The sequence below is a fragment of the Helobdella robusta genome, assembly GCF_000326865.2.
Source record: "Helobdella robusta unplaced genomic scaffold HELROscaffold_88, whole genome shotgun sequence".
Classification (NCBI taxonomy): domain Eukaryota; kingdom Metazoa; phylum Annelida; class Clitellata; order Rhynchobdellida; family Glossiphoniidae; genus Helobdella; species Helobdella robusta.
The window spans coordinates 319640-337781 of NW_008705503.1; the positions used below are offsets into that span (position 1 = coordinate 319640).

The 18142-nt window shown below is 35.1% G+C and overlaps 2 protein-coding genes across 2 annotated transcripts; both read right to left on the minus strand.

The window, feature by feature from the left end:
- Window positions 1-540: 540 nt before the first annotated feature.
- HELRODRAFT_182557 (hypothetical protein) lies at window positions 541-4966 on the minus strand (the record flags this gene model as incomplete). The annotated part of the gene is made up of 8 exons (XM_009032805.1): window positions 541-740; window positions 856-1527; window positions 1842-2045; window positions 2119-2401; window positions 2459-2614; window positions 2832-2877; window positions 3932-4092; window positions 4886-4966. 8 exons carry the CDS (start codon window positions 4964-4966, stop codon window positions 541-543), a joined length of 1803 nt encoding a protein of 600 aa, XP_009031053.1.
- A 1276-nt stretch (window positions 4967-6242) lies between these two features.
- HELRODRAFT_182558 (hypothetical protein) lies at window positions 6243-13220 on the minus strand (the record flags this gene model as incomplete). The annotated part of the gene is made up of 13 exons (XM_009032806.1): window positions 6243-6583; window positions 6845-7067; window positions 7331-8101; window positions 8290-8506; window positions 8663-8901; window positions 9166-9334; window positions 10132-10232; window positions 10552-11013; window positions 11297-11514; window positions 12195-12331; window positions 12453-12715; window positions 12818-12902; window positions 13132-13220. The coding sequence occupies 13 exons, from the start codon at window positions 13218-13220 to the stop codon at window positions 6243-6245; spliced, it is 3315 nt and encodes a 1104-aa protein (XP_009031054.1).
- Between the last annotated feature and the right edge of the window lie 4922 nt (window positions 13221-18142).

An 18142-nucleotide genomic window follows, 5' to 3' on the forward strand; every position in this document is an offset into this window, starting at 1 on the left:
CTCTCTCCATCCCAATCGCGGACGACCCCTTCCTACGAGCGTATACACACATATACAAAGTAAAACAAAGCATGACATATGTATGTATGTTATAGTCATATAATGAGCTGTAACAAAAAAAACAAACAAATAATGGAAATAAATAAGATAATTGAAAATTTGAACAGCAACAAAACAAAACAATAATACACACATATATATTTTTATAAAAGTTAAAAGACAACTAACTGATCTGATCAACAATATAATTATACTATTGAGGAACAATCTAACATGTAACATATGTACAGGTTATAAAGAAGAGCAACATTATATATAACATGTATTGTACATTAAATATTGTATATTTAATAGTTGAATGGTCAATATTATAATGAAATATACAATTATGTACACACACATACGCATCTTTACACATGTACACAATTTATGCACATAATACACACACAAATACGCACACACATACACACGTACACACACACACATCTATGCTCATACACACATGCACCGAACATCATTATATTCATTTGTTTTTATTGATCATTCTATCCCGGGCATTTGAGATATATCTAGGTGAATGTTGTTGTTGCTGCTGTTGTTGCTGTTGGTAGTATTGATGATGCTGGAAGTGTTGTTGTTGTCGCCGTCTGTGTTGTTGGTAGCGAGCCAATGGAGATCTACTTTGTGAGCTATGATGATGCATCTCTTCTCTGTACTCACGTCTGCTGCTGTTGTTGTTGCTGTTGTTGTACGGGTCAGCAGATGATGGAGGAAAATGATGGTAGGGATGGTGCCGGTAGTAACTGTTGTTACTACGATGATGGGATAACGACGATGACGTGGCATACTTCCTACTACTACCACCCCCACCACTGTATACTTTTTCATCATCATATATCCCTCCTCTCGTTATTGCATCTTGGCAGCGACCTCTGCTGCTACTACCACCACCGCTGCTGCTACTACTATTATTTACTGGTAGCAGCAGCAACGAGGTCGACGACGACGACGAGTGAGCAGATGAGGAACCATTGTAACCTCGGAACGCCCTCCTACTGTCTCCGTAATAATCATCGAAATAGCCATCAACTTCACTCTCTACCAGGGAGGGTTTCTCATATCGGTAGCACTTTCCATCATCGTCCTCATCCTCCTCCTCCTCATCTTCAACATCATTATCATCATTAACTGCAACTAACTTAGGAGCGTCGTGAACGCCATCAGTGGCAGCGGAAGTGATGTTGGAACCTGAATTAGACTTCAGTGAGATGCAGCGGCGATGGTGCTGGTGATGGTGGTTTTGTTGTTGTCGTTCTCTCAACTGCTTGCTGTCGTCGTCGTCTTTGTTGCTGTTGTTATCCTTCTTGCTCCTGTGTTGAATTGATTTCGCTAGTTGATTATTGTTATTGTTGTTGCTATCATCACCATAGTCATCCTCATAGGTCGTTGATGTGATACCATGTGGAATGGATTTATCTTGTCTCCTCCAACATTTCATCCTAGGTGATGTTGTTGCCGATGTTGTTGCTGATGTTGGTGTCGTTGTTGAGACTGTTGTTGCTGCTGCTGTTGGAGGAGGTGGTGGCGTTGTTGCTGTCAGCAGTGATGTTGCATCCGTCGTGACTGCTGCTGCTGTTGTCAGTGTTGCTGATGATGATGATGTTATGAATGTCGCTGATGAGTCTGAATATTCACAGGACACAGCAGCTTCTAAAGAGTAATTTATTATTACATTTTAATACATCTAGAACAGTTAGATTTACACACACACACACACACACACACACACACACACACACACACACACACACACACACACACACACACAATTTTATGCCAACCATCGTCGTGTGCATCAACTCCGAATTCTAATTTCAGCCTCTCGGTGAGAGTCAACGACTTATTGATAAGAACTTTTTCAGCGGCCGTATCTTCGAACATCCAGCCTGCATTCTTCATGGACATCATCGTCGGCGCAGTTGATGTTCGGGTCGTCATCAGCATTTTCTTCTCCCTCATCACTGCACAGTTATTCTTGGACCTGCCTGTGATGATGATTCAAGCAACCACCATCATATACATAATCACCACATCACCAACATCACCAGCTCTTCATACCTCTTGACAACGATGACGTAGATAGACTTCGTATCTCTACAGCACTACCAGCAGCAATGAAATCCCCAATGACGTCATCGTTATCTTCATCCTCATTGCCGACGTAATAATCGAGGAGAACGGCCCCATTGTCGCCGCGACCGTCATCGTCGAATCTCGGAGGGTGAGAGTGATTCAAGTGCTGAGTGTGGCGGCTTATGCGCGGGTCCAAAGTTGAATATGGTCCAGATGATGCCATCGATGATGACGTCATTGTCGTCGGTGGAGAGGACGACGAATGCCGCTGATGACGATAAAGACGATGAAGAGTAGGTGAGAAAAGATCGTGATTCTGGCTGACTGGGGACATGAAAGAAGGTGGTGGGGGTGGTGATGAGGATGAGAAGAGATGTGGAGATGATGACGACGACGACGACGAAGTTGTCGCGGCTGCTGCTGCTGATGATGAAGTGTTGACGGATATCTTCATCCTGTTTCTGTACTCTGACAATGACATCTGTTGTGTTGTAATTGTTTTCAACATCTGATATTTAAAATTATGAACAGTTTTTTTTATGGAGAGTAAATTTCACCACAGAAACGAATGACAACAACCACAACCACAACCACAACAATAACAACAACAACAACAACAACATCAACATCAACAACAACACAAAACAAATATAACCAACAACAGACACAACAACAACAGTTATTTTTTGTAACTTTACTTTCTTCTTAGTACTCGATGATGAAGATGAATTGATGAAAGTGTTGCTGGTGTTGTTGTAAAAACCAGTTGATGTTGGCGACATTAATGTTGTTGATGTTGTTGTTGTCGGGACGACATAACTCGTCACCAATTGTGGAAAATGCCCACGATGGGATGGTGCGTATGTCATCATATTTGACGTGAACAGACGTGACGATGAAGATGATGGTGATAATAGTAAAGAAGAAGATGATGATGATAGAGGTAATAGTGATGAAGATGGCGGTGAAAGTGTTGTCATTAAGGAAGATGACGATGTCGTCAATGACGAAGATGGTGCATTTGACAACAACAAAGTAGATGGTGATAATGTCAGCAAATTTGAAATCACTGGTGACATTAATAACGTTGTAGTTGTTTGTTGTTGCTGCTGCTGCTGTTGTTTCGATGGAGATAATGATGCTGGCAACGATGGTGTGGCTATTATTGTTGATGATGGTAGTAGAAGTGGTGAAGTATTTGATGACATCGCTGCTGCTGCTGATGATGTTGCTGATGTTGCCTGTGCTTGAGCCAGCACAGGAAGAACCAACAAGGACGATGGCGAAGAGAAGGATGAGGATGATGAAGATGTGGAGGTTTCAGGTGATAAAGATGATGCTCTGATTGGAGAAACAGCAGTGTATGTATTACAACATAAATCTGGTAGGGATGATGTTGGCGTCAAGACCGTTGTTGCTATTACTGTTGAAGCTGTCGTGAAAAAAGTCAACAGAATTGGTTCAACTGTTGTTGATGTCTTTGTTAATGTTAGTCTGGCTGATGTTGTTGCTGCTGATGTTTTTGATGATGCTGTAAAATCACATGTAGATGGTCCCAATGTCAGTGACATTTCATTGGAAGCTGATAAAAAAACTGTTGCTGGTAACGATGATGATGATGATGATGGCAGAAACAAAGATGGTGATGGAATTGTTGTTGTTGTTGATGATGATGATGATAGTATTGACGACGAGGTTATTTGTGCTGCTGCTGATGATGATAATGATGCAGTTGCAAGCATTGAAAATGAAGAAGAAAGTGTTGTAGTTGATGTTGTAAAAGCTGAAGCACTAAAACCTTTCGTCAAATGATCTTTGATTGGATAGAAAGTTGATGTTGACGTCGTTGATGTAGTTGTAGCTGATGTAGTTGTAGTTGTTGTAGCTGATGTAGTTGATGCCGTTACAACATTTGTTGCCGTCAAAAATACTGTTCTTAAATTTGATTGCATTAATGAACTGTCCATCGTAACATTACTACTCGTGCTACCATCATTATTATCACCAACTTTTAGATTACTATTACAATTATCATTTAAAAGGATGGAGCTGTGAGGGTCTGTGTTAGTAGCAGAACTGACGACAGTAGTAGTAGTAGTATTAGTAGTAGCAGCAGCAGCAGCAGCAGCAGCAAAAGCCGTAGTAGGAAAATAAACATCTTCCTCAACTGTCAACCTCCTCTTCTTAAGTGGAGCAAATGATGTAACTAAGTTACAATGACCTAATTCTTCTGCTGCTGCTAATTGGTTCATTTCACTTGACTCATTTATTGCCTGCCTCAGCCATCTCTGTTGAAATTTTCACTAGTTTTATTTTAATTAGAAAAATAAATTAAAAATTTAAAAACACACACAACACACGCACATACACACACAAACACACGCACACATATATATAAAGAGAGAGGGAGAGAGAGAGAGAGAGAGAAATGAGGTAAATAAAGGAAACACAGAACTGATACACAATTTGGTAATGAGGAGCATACTACAAACTTTTTTCGTAAAGCTTTGATTGCTGTCAGCAGATATAACGGTAGGGAATGGCGATAATGGTGGCAGTGATGAAGACGATGACGCTGATGTCGTGGCTGTCGTCGCGGATGACGATAGTGAAAATGATGACGTAGTTTTTGGTGAGTGAATGTGATGTGGCAATGATGAGAATGACGTTGATGGTGATAATGAGAATGACGAAGAAGAAGATGCTTGCTGCTGCTGACTGATTAATATTATCTTGGTTAAGTTTTTATCACTTTCATTGGCATTTGCCAAGCTATCTTTATCACCAACAACAGCAGCAGCAGCAGCAGCAGCAGTGGCGATAGCGGCCGCATCTATGACGCCCTCCTCATCCTTATCATCATCGTTGATGCTGTGTTTGACAACATTTGATTTACTGGAGGATTGCTGTTGCTTCTTATGACTGCTGTCCAATTTTTTCTGGCCTGGTGCCTTTATGAATTATGCACAAGTATGTCAAGCACACAAACATACAAACAAACATACAAATACATACATATATGCATACATACAGTACACAAACATAGATATATGATTAGTACACATGAAAACCATACAAATGTACACTGAAATATGTGTACATACCATCTATTATACATAAAGATATACAAATAAAACCGCGAGTTAAACCAAAAAACATCACCTTGACATGTGGTGCTACTGTTGTCGTGGTTGATGAAATTAATGTCGAAGATAGAGAAGTTAATGTCAAATTTGTAGTGAGATTACAATTATTCTTTGCTGTACCTTTCTTTTTCACCGTAAGCCCATCCCTTCTGCAGCTCCTAGTGGTAAATTTATTTACGGTATAAAATTATTGTAGGAGTGCATGTAGAAAATGGATTTATTATACCTGCAATAGATATATACATAAACAAGTACTGCTCACATCACAATCAATGAACAGCATAATATAACACAATTAACAAAACTGAAAAGAATATCTAAGAGAACAACAACTACAACATACAACAACAATGCAACCTGCAACGTGTCACAACAAAATAACATCACAGAGTTCGCCACAACAACACAGTTGACAGTAACAACAACAACAACAACGAACGACGGCACAGCTAACAAGGCAGCTAACAATACAGTTATAAATAACCTAGTTCTTTCTATCTTTTTATCAGCCTGCAAGTAAATAAATGTTTAAAGTGAATTTTGTACATTATAAGACAACTGCAGTGTATCAATTATAAATTTATATCCATTTTTGTTACAATAATGGTGATGAAGTTGTAACTAAAGGAGCCTCAAACACGTTGAAAAACAAAATTATTCATAATAATGTAAACAACGAAAATTCGTAATATAATATAAATTATAACATAGCAACCAATCAAATTCACCAAATTAGAAAGAAAAATGAAGCCTGCGTGTCACACACAATCATATCAGTTAGCACTGCTTGATCTGGAATTAGCTAACACAAGAATGTCCAAAATGAACATTCAAAACCGCATACACATCATCTCAGTTTGCAATATTTGACTAATTGGTATTAACATCATTTTTATTATTAATTTAATTATTTTGATTTTGATGATTACATTACTATAAATTATAAAAGATGGAATGAATATTTTATATCACCCCATAGTTCTTCTTTCCACTGAAGTCATCATTTGCATCATCACTATCAGCAGCAGCAGCAGCATTAGCGTCATTCTTGTCATCGTCGTCATCTTCAACTTTTATCTGGCGATCTTCATCATCTTCATCTTCGTCATCGTCGCCACCATTAGCTACGCTTTTGATTTCATCATCATCCTCATCACCACCATCATCATCATCACAGACGTTGCTATCAGTGACATTTGTATTTGTAGCTGGTGTTGTTGTACTACTGCAAGCAGTCGTAGTAAGCGTAGTCGCGGCAAGGTGGTAGGATGTTGACCTCTTTGTCACACACTTGAGCTGTTTATCTGTTTTTATTTTATTTTCTATCTTGCAAAAGCTAATTTTTTCTCAAATTTTGTTAAATCTTTAAATAAATAACGAACTCAAAAGTGTTTACCTAAAATGGTTTTAAATAACCTAAAGGTATAATCATTTTCTGATCATCATCATCATCATCATGGCCACCACAATCATCATCATTATCGTCGTCACAATCATCATCATCATCATCATCATCATCGTCGTCGCCACAATCAGCACTTGGTATTTAGAGATTTAGCAACAACCTTTGAGTGTTGGGACAGGCTTTTTATTTTTCATCCTCTGCTTCTTATGTTGTTTGCTCATCATCTCATGATCATTATTGTTAATATTATTCATATTATTATTTATATTATTATTATTATTAATATTATTCTTCTTTTCTTCCTTCATCACCTTCTTCTCGTTCTTTCTGTCGATCCTTTCGAACGCCTTCATAATTGCCTCTAGCTTCTTCTCTTCTCTTGACTTCAAATACATGAAAATAATAATTATAATAATATAATATATAATATAAATAATGAAAATAATGATTATAGCAATAATAATAATAATTTCAGACATTGTGTTGAGTTATAAATGTCGTTACAATGTAATACAATTTTAAAGAAACAACTCCAGCATATAAGAACAATGTGCTAGCCCACCAACCACATTATGTTGATTTACTTACAATATACCAATTTTTAGAGAAGCTGAAAAGTGAGCAATTCAAACTAAGCATTACAAACCAGTTTTTTGTCAGCAGATTGTTGAAGAAGTGATGACGACGACGACGACGTCGGCGACGATAATGATGTCGATTGGGATGCTTTGTGGGCCTGTGAATCTGATTCAATCAATGAAACTGTTTTTCTCTTGACAACATTCAATATCTTTTTGTTGCTGTTGTCACTGGTGGTGGTAGTAGTATTTCTTACGTTTGATGTGTTTTTGCTGCTGCTGCTGCTGTTGATGATGCTGTTGTCATGAAATGAAGAGTCCGTCTCACTACTTTTTCTCCTCTTATCGACTTCCTTTAATGATTTCGACCTCGATGTACGTCTTTGTCGTTGGAATTGTTGTTGTTGTTGCTGCTGCTGTTGTTGTTGTTGCTCTTGTGAAAGCTTGTGGTTGTTGTTTTGCTGCTCGAATGGGGATTTACAATGCTTATTACTTTTGAACTGTTGTGGTGAAGGTGATGAGTGAGGTGGAGATGATGTTAGCACATCGATGGTACCACTATCATTTTTCTTGTCATCATCATCTTCAGCATCTTCATCATTATCCCTCTCCTCATCATCATTGCTGTCTTTACACTCGACCTTCACATTAGCATCATCTTCATCGTGCTTTTTAAAACGTTTATTACACTCAATCTTTACATCGCTATTTTTGTTACTACTATAATTATTACTGGAGTAATAATTATAATTATTATCATAATTATCAACATGTCCGCCATTATCTGAAGCCACACCATCACTGTTTAGTAATCTGCCACTTGCCTCTTTTACTTCAACCTACCAGAAAAAATTTATTACTAATGAACGAGATATAACAAACACGTATGTTCATGTATGTTTGCTTGTTTGTGTGTGCGTGCGTGTGTGTGTTTGTTTGCTGAACCAATATACAACAGCACCAACACAAAAAAAAACCTTGCAATTGCAACACACAATTACATCAAGAGGAACAATGGCTTTTAAACCTTTATAGCAGAAGACATCTTTCTTTTTCTCCTTCTCCTTCTCACAACTTCTTCCATCTTTCTATCATCAGTCCCTCTCTTTTCATCATTATCTCTTTTTCTCCCACCGCCACCACCGTCATCACCGTCATCATCACCACCACCTCCATCATCATCCTCCTCATCGTCGTCCTCATCGCCGACGTCATCATTCTTGCTGCAGCTCCTAACGGCAGACCTGTGGATAAATGAATGCACATTTTCAGTAATGAATATAACAACAATAACAATGATGATAATTGTACAGTATGGATGAATGAGATGATATTAACAACAGCAGTTACAATGATGATAACAATTACAGCAATCATAAAAAACAAAATCATTTAATGACCTTTGTTTAAAACTGTTGACACTTCTACTGTTACTGCTGCTGCTGTTGTTGTTGTTGTTGTTGCTAGCAATGATCATGTTGTTGTTGCTGATGTTGTTGATGACGTTGTCATTCCTGCTACTGATGTTGTTGCTGTTGCTGAAGTTTAGAGGCAACGTGATCTGTGTGCCTCGAGTTATGTTGCAGCAACTACAGACGACGAATCTCAACTTGTTGTCAGCATCAAAAAAGTGGACCAGCTGCAAACATTTCAGTGAAGTGCCAGTTGTACAATTATTTTTTTAACTTTAATTAATCATAAAAATATGCAGTTGAGTAATAGCCATATAGAATATGCGTGTTACAAAAAAAAAGAGGTGACTGAAAATGTGAAGGTAAACTAGAAAATAATATTTTTAAACTATAAACAACATGAAAAAGCAGAATAAGATATCAACATGACATCAATGTGACGTCACCGACCGCATCATCAACATCATCAAAACAACAACAACAACACAGACCTTTGTATTAGGATTTGTGGATCTCTTGATGAGCTTGATGAGGTGATTGTCAAAAACATGTGGGTTGATGCAGACGTCCAGGAAAGACGCTGATGACGACGGGGATGATGTTGCTGATGATGACACATACCTTAGGACGTAATTCATAACCTCCACCATGGATAAACTACTGTTAATTGCAAGATCATCATCATCGTCATCATTATCGTATCATCGTTTATAATTCTGAGTCTAATATTATTTTAATCTTTCAAGCCTTATCTCATCTTTGGTAAATCTACAATTTCAATTTCTTTCTTTTTAATAAATCTACAATTTTATTTCCTTTTTGTAATTTGTGGATAAACAAACAAATAAATCTATCTATCTACCTACCTACCTACCTACCTACTTACCTACCTACTTACCTACCTACCTACCTACCTACCTACCTACCTACCTACCTACCTACCTACCTACCTACCTACCTACCTACCTACCTACCTACCTACCTACCTACCTACCTATCTATCTATCTATCTATCTATCTATCTATCTATCTATCTATCTATCTATCTATCTATCTATCTATCTATCTATCTAACAATTATTAACATCACCATCATATCATTACCAATTCTATAAACGTAAGTTTCATCTACATCATGCTATGTCTTTCTTTATAAAAACAAAGACATTAATTTGTCAAGATTGAAGCAAATTGTTCCAGGAAAAGATTTCAGAAGAGAGTTAAAAAGTTATTTGTTCAACAAAAGCATTTAATCACAGTGCAATCCTCTGAGGAATGTCAATAGTGAATAACATATTAATAATACTAGTGTAAATTAAACATAGGCAGACCAAGACTTGCAGACATAAACACAGGTACAAACATAGACAGACAACACAAGCAGAAGTAGGACAGACAAACAATTAAACAAACAAACAGACAAGCAGACAGACAGACAGACAAAGACAATTTGAGACCTTGTTTGATTGTTGACTTCATTTTTTAGCATAATTTTTCCTTTGTATTCTATGATTGGCTGCCCACATTCTATATCAACTGTGGCTTCTAACCCTTCAGCCTAATTACAGTAAAATTTATGATCACAATCATTTTAAATACAATAGTCACCACCATGTTCAAACATTGCAATAATCATTGTACCAAAAATATTACAGCAAATCATACAACCTTACAAACAACAAAAATAAAACATTAAAACATTATCATCCACATTTTCAAAAATATTTCTACATCAAAAATAATAACACCAAAACAACATCACAAGAAACAACATACAAACAATGAAACACAAACAAACAAACAACACTTCACAACACTCAACATCAAAAAAACCCAAAGCAAATAAAGCTAAAAAAAAAAAAATGATTGCATACTACCTTAATATTAGCTGATATCTGCAAAATAGAAGCAGCTACCAGTGAACTACCACAGCTACTGTTGCAGTTGCTGCTGCTGTCATGGTGATGCAGTGAAGATGGTGACATAGAGGATGACGATGGAAATGACGATGAATAGGCCAGCATGTCAAATCCTCTATCAAAAACGATGCCGGGAACCAGTAGTGAATTGTACTTCTCAATGAACAATGAACTGTATTCATTTGGGCATTCCATCATTTTGAATGTTATAGCTTGGGTTCTGAGAGCTGTTGTTGCTGCTGCAGTAGCTGCTGCTGACGTTGTTGCAGATGGAGTGGCTGCTGAAGATGATGACAACCACGATGTCGGTGATGTGTGTTGTTTTGTTGGTGAAATCATTCTTCTTGCAAGTGGTGAAGTAGGAGCTTGGTGGTGATGCTGCTGCTGTTGATGCTGTTTGCCAGACAACCTTCTTTGCTTCTGAGCCATGAGAAAAAAGATTGATAGTGATTGTTCAGTTAAAAATAAGAATAATAGAAACGTGACGAAAGGTAAGGGTAACATTTATGGTTATAAAGCAACAGTAAAAATTATAATCAATATTGAAAAAGATTAAATTATACACAGATTGAAAATAGAAATGAAAAAAAATAACAGCCATAAAAAAAAACTAAATCACGATGAAGCCAGTGATTAAAATAACAATAAAACCATCAAGAGTATTAATCAAAGAGATGAATGAAATTAAAAGAAGTGGCAGAACCTTATTGGGAAAAGCCTGGCCTGCCATCTTGTTGTGATGAGAAGATTTTAAAGTCTGATCTAGCACAGCATCAACTGACTGATTCCTCTTGTTCTCCTTTTTCTTCTTCATCATCATCATCTTCTTCTTCACCATCATCATCTTTTTTTTCATCATCATCTTTTTTGGCTTAACATCTTCCTCTGTGTCTGTGTCACTAGAGTCCAATTTTTGAGATACTGTGGAAAATTTTTTTTATAAGAATATTATTTATTGTTGAATAATTTAAATTTTTCATGGATAGAGAAAAAACTTGACATGCAAAAAAGGGAAATTAATAGAGAACATTAGGTGAATAAAAGGATAAATAAATGAATGAATAGAATATTATCGTAAAAATGAATAATTCAGACTCTTAAAAAATTCAACATAGTCTGTGACAAGACAAAAAAACAAAAACTACATATGTAACCAATTTAAAAATGTGTAGACAAACAACAAAAAAGGAGAGAGTTGACTGAAAATAAAAATATAACATGAGTCAATTTGACAAAAAAAATAAAAAAAATTATAAAATATGAATTAATATAAAATTAAAAATATAGTTAATAATTGAATGAATCAAGTAAGTTCCCAATAAAAATTTATGAAATTCTAATTGTTTATAACAATTGAAGTAAATTAAAAAAGATAGTAAATTTATTCACAAATGACACAGAATCTGCTATACCATTCAAACATTATAAATATTTGGTCTACAGACATAAAACAATTAGAATGATATAATTTGATTTATGCTTGACTTTTTTTTTATTTCATTTTACAATTATGCTTCATTTGATCCAGGTCATACAGCAAGCTTAGGCTTTGTTTTAAATAAATGAAAAAAAATATGATTGAAATTATAAAAGCCACTAACGTAATAATTCTCTTTTTCTGGCTTGACACCTGATGGCATAATGTTTATCTACCTCTCTTGGCTCACAGAGTTCACAGAGATAAATGTCTGGTATGTTCAGTCTATCAACTCCCATGCAATCTACATGTTGCCACACACTTTTTTTGTATGAGAAAATAAATGTATGTTTTTAGCTTTATATGGAAATTGATAAAATAAAGTTGTTTTAAATTGAATTATTGATGTGTAATAATAGTGATATGAAAAAGCTCCACAAACCTGCATCTATCACAGCATATCATGTAGCCATCATCATGTTCAAACTCACAAATGCATCTTGTAACACTGCCCTCCCAACAATTCTCTGAATTAGTTGAAGAAACAACATTTGAAGATGTTACATTATTGGTATTTACATTTTGTTGAAATGTTGGGGCCACAGCAACTGGACACAAAATGTTACAGTCTGCTAGATCCAGACTCAAATTATCTTCACATCTGACAAAATTACAAGGTGGGGAAAGCTTGGCATAGCTATGATCCTAAAAAAACAAAATTTGTATTTCTAAAATCATGTAAATATTTATTTTCTGAAAGCTGTTGAACAAATTACAGCAGTTTAATTCTTTAAATAAACTACCAACTGGATATGGGAGCATGGTATAAGAACCACAGTAGAAATTATTTGAATCAGCCCTTTCACATTTGATTGTATCCAACACCTGTTTCCTTTATTTTGAGAAGAAAACAGTTTAATTAAATTTCTAAGTAAAGTTTTATCTAGTTAAGAAAACAGTTTAATTAAATTTCTAAGTAAAGTTTTATCTAGCTTTTTTCACAATACTTTTGTTACATAAATATTATTAATAAATAAATAATTAGTTTCTAGTCTAGAAATTCCTGGTAAAATTTAACTTGAAAATAAAATTTTTAAAACAAAGATAAAAATTAAGTCTACTTGGGAGAATGAAACGTTGAATCAGAGTCAAAATAATCGTCTGCCAAGCAACTCTGAGCAACAATGCTCAACTGCATCAAACTATTCATATTTTTTCTTTTTCGAGAGTGATTGATAAATAAATTCCAGAGAAGCAGGACCAGGAGGACCAAGGAGTAGTTGAAAAAGGACCCACTCAAAAATGAAATTAAAAAAATAACTCAATCATATATGGCGAGACCATAAACGCAAAATTTATTTTAAAACTAATCGGCATCAAAAGCTTGACGTTATATTCGAATAACGTTTCGCAAACGAAAAAAGTACGTTAATGAACGCATAAAAATAACAATGGACGACATTTTTAATATGGCGAATTTGAATGGGTAAAAGTAAAATCTATTTAAATCATACATGATGCAACCAACTTTTAGCATCTCATGACTTACCGACGTTAACTGGATTTCACGTAAAAACCTAATACCACAAAGTAAACCAGCGAAATTTTTTGGTCGACAATCAATTAAAACAATTTATACTATCCTCCACATGTAGCAGAAGCACACGCATGCTATAAAGACAAACATGTGTATTACACTCTGACTTAACATACTAAGGCTTCTGAACACAAAGAGTGATAGGAACAATTTTTGCAAAAAAAAAAATTCATTTTTGTAAGGTTGTATTCAAAGCCTTAAACATTAACAGTTTTATTTATACAATCTAAACTTAATTGATGAAAAATAACTTCTCTAACTATTTCTCCATCACTTGCGAAGTTTAGAGCGGATCTCAAGACCCATCTGTTTTCAAAATTCATTGAGGAGCGCTGTTGAACATCGCGGAAATAGCGCTTTATAAGCTAATTGATTGATTGATTGATTGAAGTAGTTTTGAAGGTTTTGGATATGTATCCCCTTCTTGACAAATCTTTTTTGGCATCTTTTTGTCTGTTACAGAACAAATAAACATTCATTACAGTATAGATAGAACCTTTAAATCAATTAAAAAATAATTAAAAAAATTTTTTTTTTAATTCAATTGAGTCATTTTTGGAATAAAAAAAGTGTTGTAGTTAAATAGCAACTTCTTCGCAATTTCTGAATGAGGCAATCATACATATTAACTCTCATAAGAAGTAGAGCGCAATTTTGATAATTTATGTAACAAAACTTTAGCAAGGATAGAGATTAAACAACGTGGTTGATCGATGTAGTAGGGCTTGATATATTTTGCAATATTTATTAGATACGTTAGCTCCTTCAAATTTTTTTTCCAACAATCGACAATGTCAGCTTCAAAAAATGGTCGAAGTACGTTATGCCGTGGAGATGCTACTGCAAAGAAAGGCCAATTGCTAAATTTCTTTGAAGAACTTCTGAAGAAGCATCTGAGGAAGAGTTTTTGGAAGATTGATTAACTCCTCTAAAGTTTTTGAAAACATCCAGAAACGATGTTGATTCATTTCTTGGAATTTCGTAAAATTATTACATCTTTTTTAACATAATAATAATAATAGTTATAATAAGTTGAAAATAAAAAAATTAATAATAGTAATTATAGAAAGAATGAAGAGAAGCTAGCTATTGTAACATTGATAGCAATTAAATATACTAAAGCATATCTTAAAGTATTTATTTAAAATAAATTTATTTAAAATTGCTAGAAGCTCTTACTTTTATCTACGTAGAATAAAAAACTTTTGCCTTTTCTTGATGTTCCTACTCTTCTCCTTCTTGTTACTTCGTTAGTCTTATCTAGGATTGATTATTGTAACTCGCTCTACTATGGTCTTCCTGACTCTATACTCTATCCTTTAAGTAAAGCTTTTAACTCTGCTGCTCGTCTAGTTGCTCGTGCCCCTTTCTTTTCTAATATATCTCCATATCTTGTTCTCTTGCACTGGCTACCTATAAAATATAGAATTATTTTTAAAATTTGCACGTACATGTATAAGTCTCAATCTAAATTATTTCCTAAGTACTTATCAGATATATTAATTGAACCTAAACGCCCCGGTTTACGATCGTCTTCTTCTTCTCGCTTTTTCTTAACTCGTGTTAAACACTCTTTCGCCAAATCTGCTTTTGCTTTTTCTGGTCCTTTTCTCTGGAACTCTCTACCTCCTTCTCTGACTACTTCTCTATCACTTGCGAAGTTCAGAGCGGATCTCAAGACCCATCTGTTTGCAAAATTCATTGAGGAGCGCTGTTGAACATCGCGGAAATAGCGCTTTATAAGCTAATTGATTGATTGATTGAAGGTGAATAAATAAATATTTGGGTCACTGTATGTGTTTGTGCGTGTTTGAAAATGTATATGGTGTGTTTATTTGTGTGTGTGTGTGTGTGTGTGTGTGTGTGTGTGTGTGGCGTGTCTGTGTCACAGTTACACACACAATATTGTGTTTGTATAAAATATTCTTTTACGTAACTATGTACTTGATGCCAGTTCACCAAAATTATAAGCTATCGAAGCATTTGATCTCTTCCTTGCTACTATAATTAATATCGTTGTTAATATTATTATTATATTTTTTTGTTGAAAAGAATAATATCGAAATTATTTAAAATAATATTTTTCAGCTGAAAATTTTTCACATTTAAGCATGAAAATGATAAATGATAAACAGCATGCAACTTGCTACCATTGGTATGTTTGAAAATATTTTTCATCCGTTCATACATTCATTTATTTATTTAATTTTTTATTCATTTATGCAATCATTCAAGGATTCTGCATATCATTCAAGGATTCTGCATATCATTCAAGGATTCTGCATAATTACATGTATCAACTCACGGGAGATCCGCGCCGATGAATGCATTTCTGGATTATGTCTTCAAATTTTGCCGGGTAATTTTTCTAATAAATATTTTTATACTAATCTTTCATTCATTCAGTCGTTCGTTCGTTCATTCATTTGTTTATTTATTCATTCACTTGTTCAATCATTCATCCCTCCGTGCATTGATCGATACATCAAACCATTGATTGATTGAATGATTTATTTTTTTGTTGTACTTTAATAGGAACCTCAGCATTTTCAGATTGTAGGAAGTCCTGTGGGGAACTCGGCGTATCGATTCCCGAAATAGGAAACACTGATGAGAAGGCGACAATGATTGCAGCAAGTGACAAAACCGGGACTAATCTTTTCTGGCTCAACATATACGCGAGAAATGGTTGGTATACTTATTGGTGTTTTTTTTATTGCAAAATGTGCATCATATCCTAACAAAAAACGAGTTTCTTCAAGATATGCGTTCATTTTATGTATATTTAACAAGCAGACATGCAATTTTAATGGTATTTTAATTAATTTTAATTGTATTTTAATTAATTTTAATTGTATTTTAATTAATTTTAATTGTATTGTTGTAATCTTTAACACTCGCCACTACCTGCACCAATGTTATAACTTCAAAGATTTCTACTCTATATTCCAACGCTGGTGTTGTAGCTTCCAACAATCGTTATGTGTTCCTTATTGGTAAAACGTGAGACCCTTATTCCGTAGGTTCAAGGTTTCCGATAGATGAACACAACTGCTTCAAACGCAAACTTTGTTGAACGTTTATTTGAATGCCAACAGTAATAGAAACGCTAAACTAATCCAAGTAGCAGCATGAATCACCATTACAACTTCTCTTCATACCTCGCTACTGACTTCGCTACTTCTAACCTTTTTATACAAGAGATTCTGACAACCCAAAGATAAAAATATAGCCTTGGTGTCATTGTATTTGTATAACATCATTTATAACAACAAAAACAACAACAACAACAACAAAATCATCAATAACAACAATAACTCGATAATAATAATAATTGCCATTTTATTATTATTATTATGGCAGTGTTAAAAACTATTGTTACATAGCTAAAAACTACCGTTTAGAACGATGCATCTAATTTAATGAAATGTACTCCTAACTGAATCCCTCACCGATTCAACGGTCCGGATTGCTCCCAATCTGTGTCAAAGGATTGTCGTAGGTGCGAAATTTGAAAGCCGGTTCCGGTGGGATGAATCAGCCGACAATCTGCAGTTTCCAGCCTAAGGTCTAATCCGTTTATGGTAGATGGCATGTGTTTGAGTTTATCGGTCTTTTTGTTGAAACTCGGCGTTGAACTTTCGAAACCAAAAATTTTGAGTAATTAAACGAAGTGACCGTCTAATTTGATCTGCGAGGTTGGCCTACCATTGAGATTCCGGATTGTTTTTGGGAAGAATTGTTCGTATCTACCGTATCTTTTCCTCTTGTTAAATTGTCCACGTCTATCATTCATTCATTCATTCATTCGTTCGTTTGTTCGTTCGTTCGTTCGTTGTTTTGTTCGTAGTAAAAAAATTAGTAGTAGTGATTGTTGTAGTAGCATTTTTAGAGTTGCTTTTTTTTTGCTTTTTAGAAAAAAGCCCACACAGTAGTTTGTTTGTAAGGCGCTATATTTGCGCGCTGTTCATCATCGCTCTTCTTATTGGCTCGAAGTTCATTTGGATGATAACGGTGTTATTTCTAACAAATTTTCACGATGAATTTGGATAATAATTCTATTTTCAATAAATTGGACAATTTCCAGAAAATTCTAGTAAGGAAAATTGAAAAGACATACTTTAAATCGATTAATGCCAACAATTCGGTAGAATTCATACAAAACTGTATATAATATGGTCCCCTTCCTACATATACACACCACACCACACACACACACACACACACACACACACACACACACACACACACACACACACAAACACACACACACACACATATATATATATCTATATACACCTTGATTAAGTTCAATTCACCTGTTCATTCAATGTCATCATTGTCGTCGTTGGCATGGTTACATGTAAAGATGACGGCGATGATGACGACGATGACGATGATGGCGGTTATGGTGTTGGAGATGATGATGTTTGAAATTATGATGTTCACCATCATGGTGATTTCAATGATGGCGATGAGATGAGGATTCTAATTAATGTACCTATAATGAAAAATAAAAGTTTAATTAGAACTCA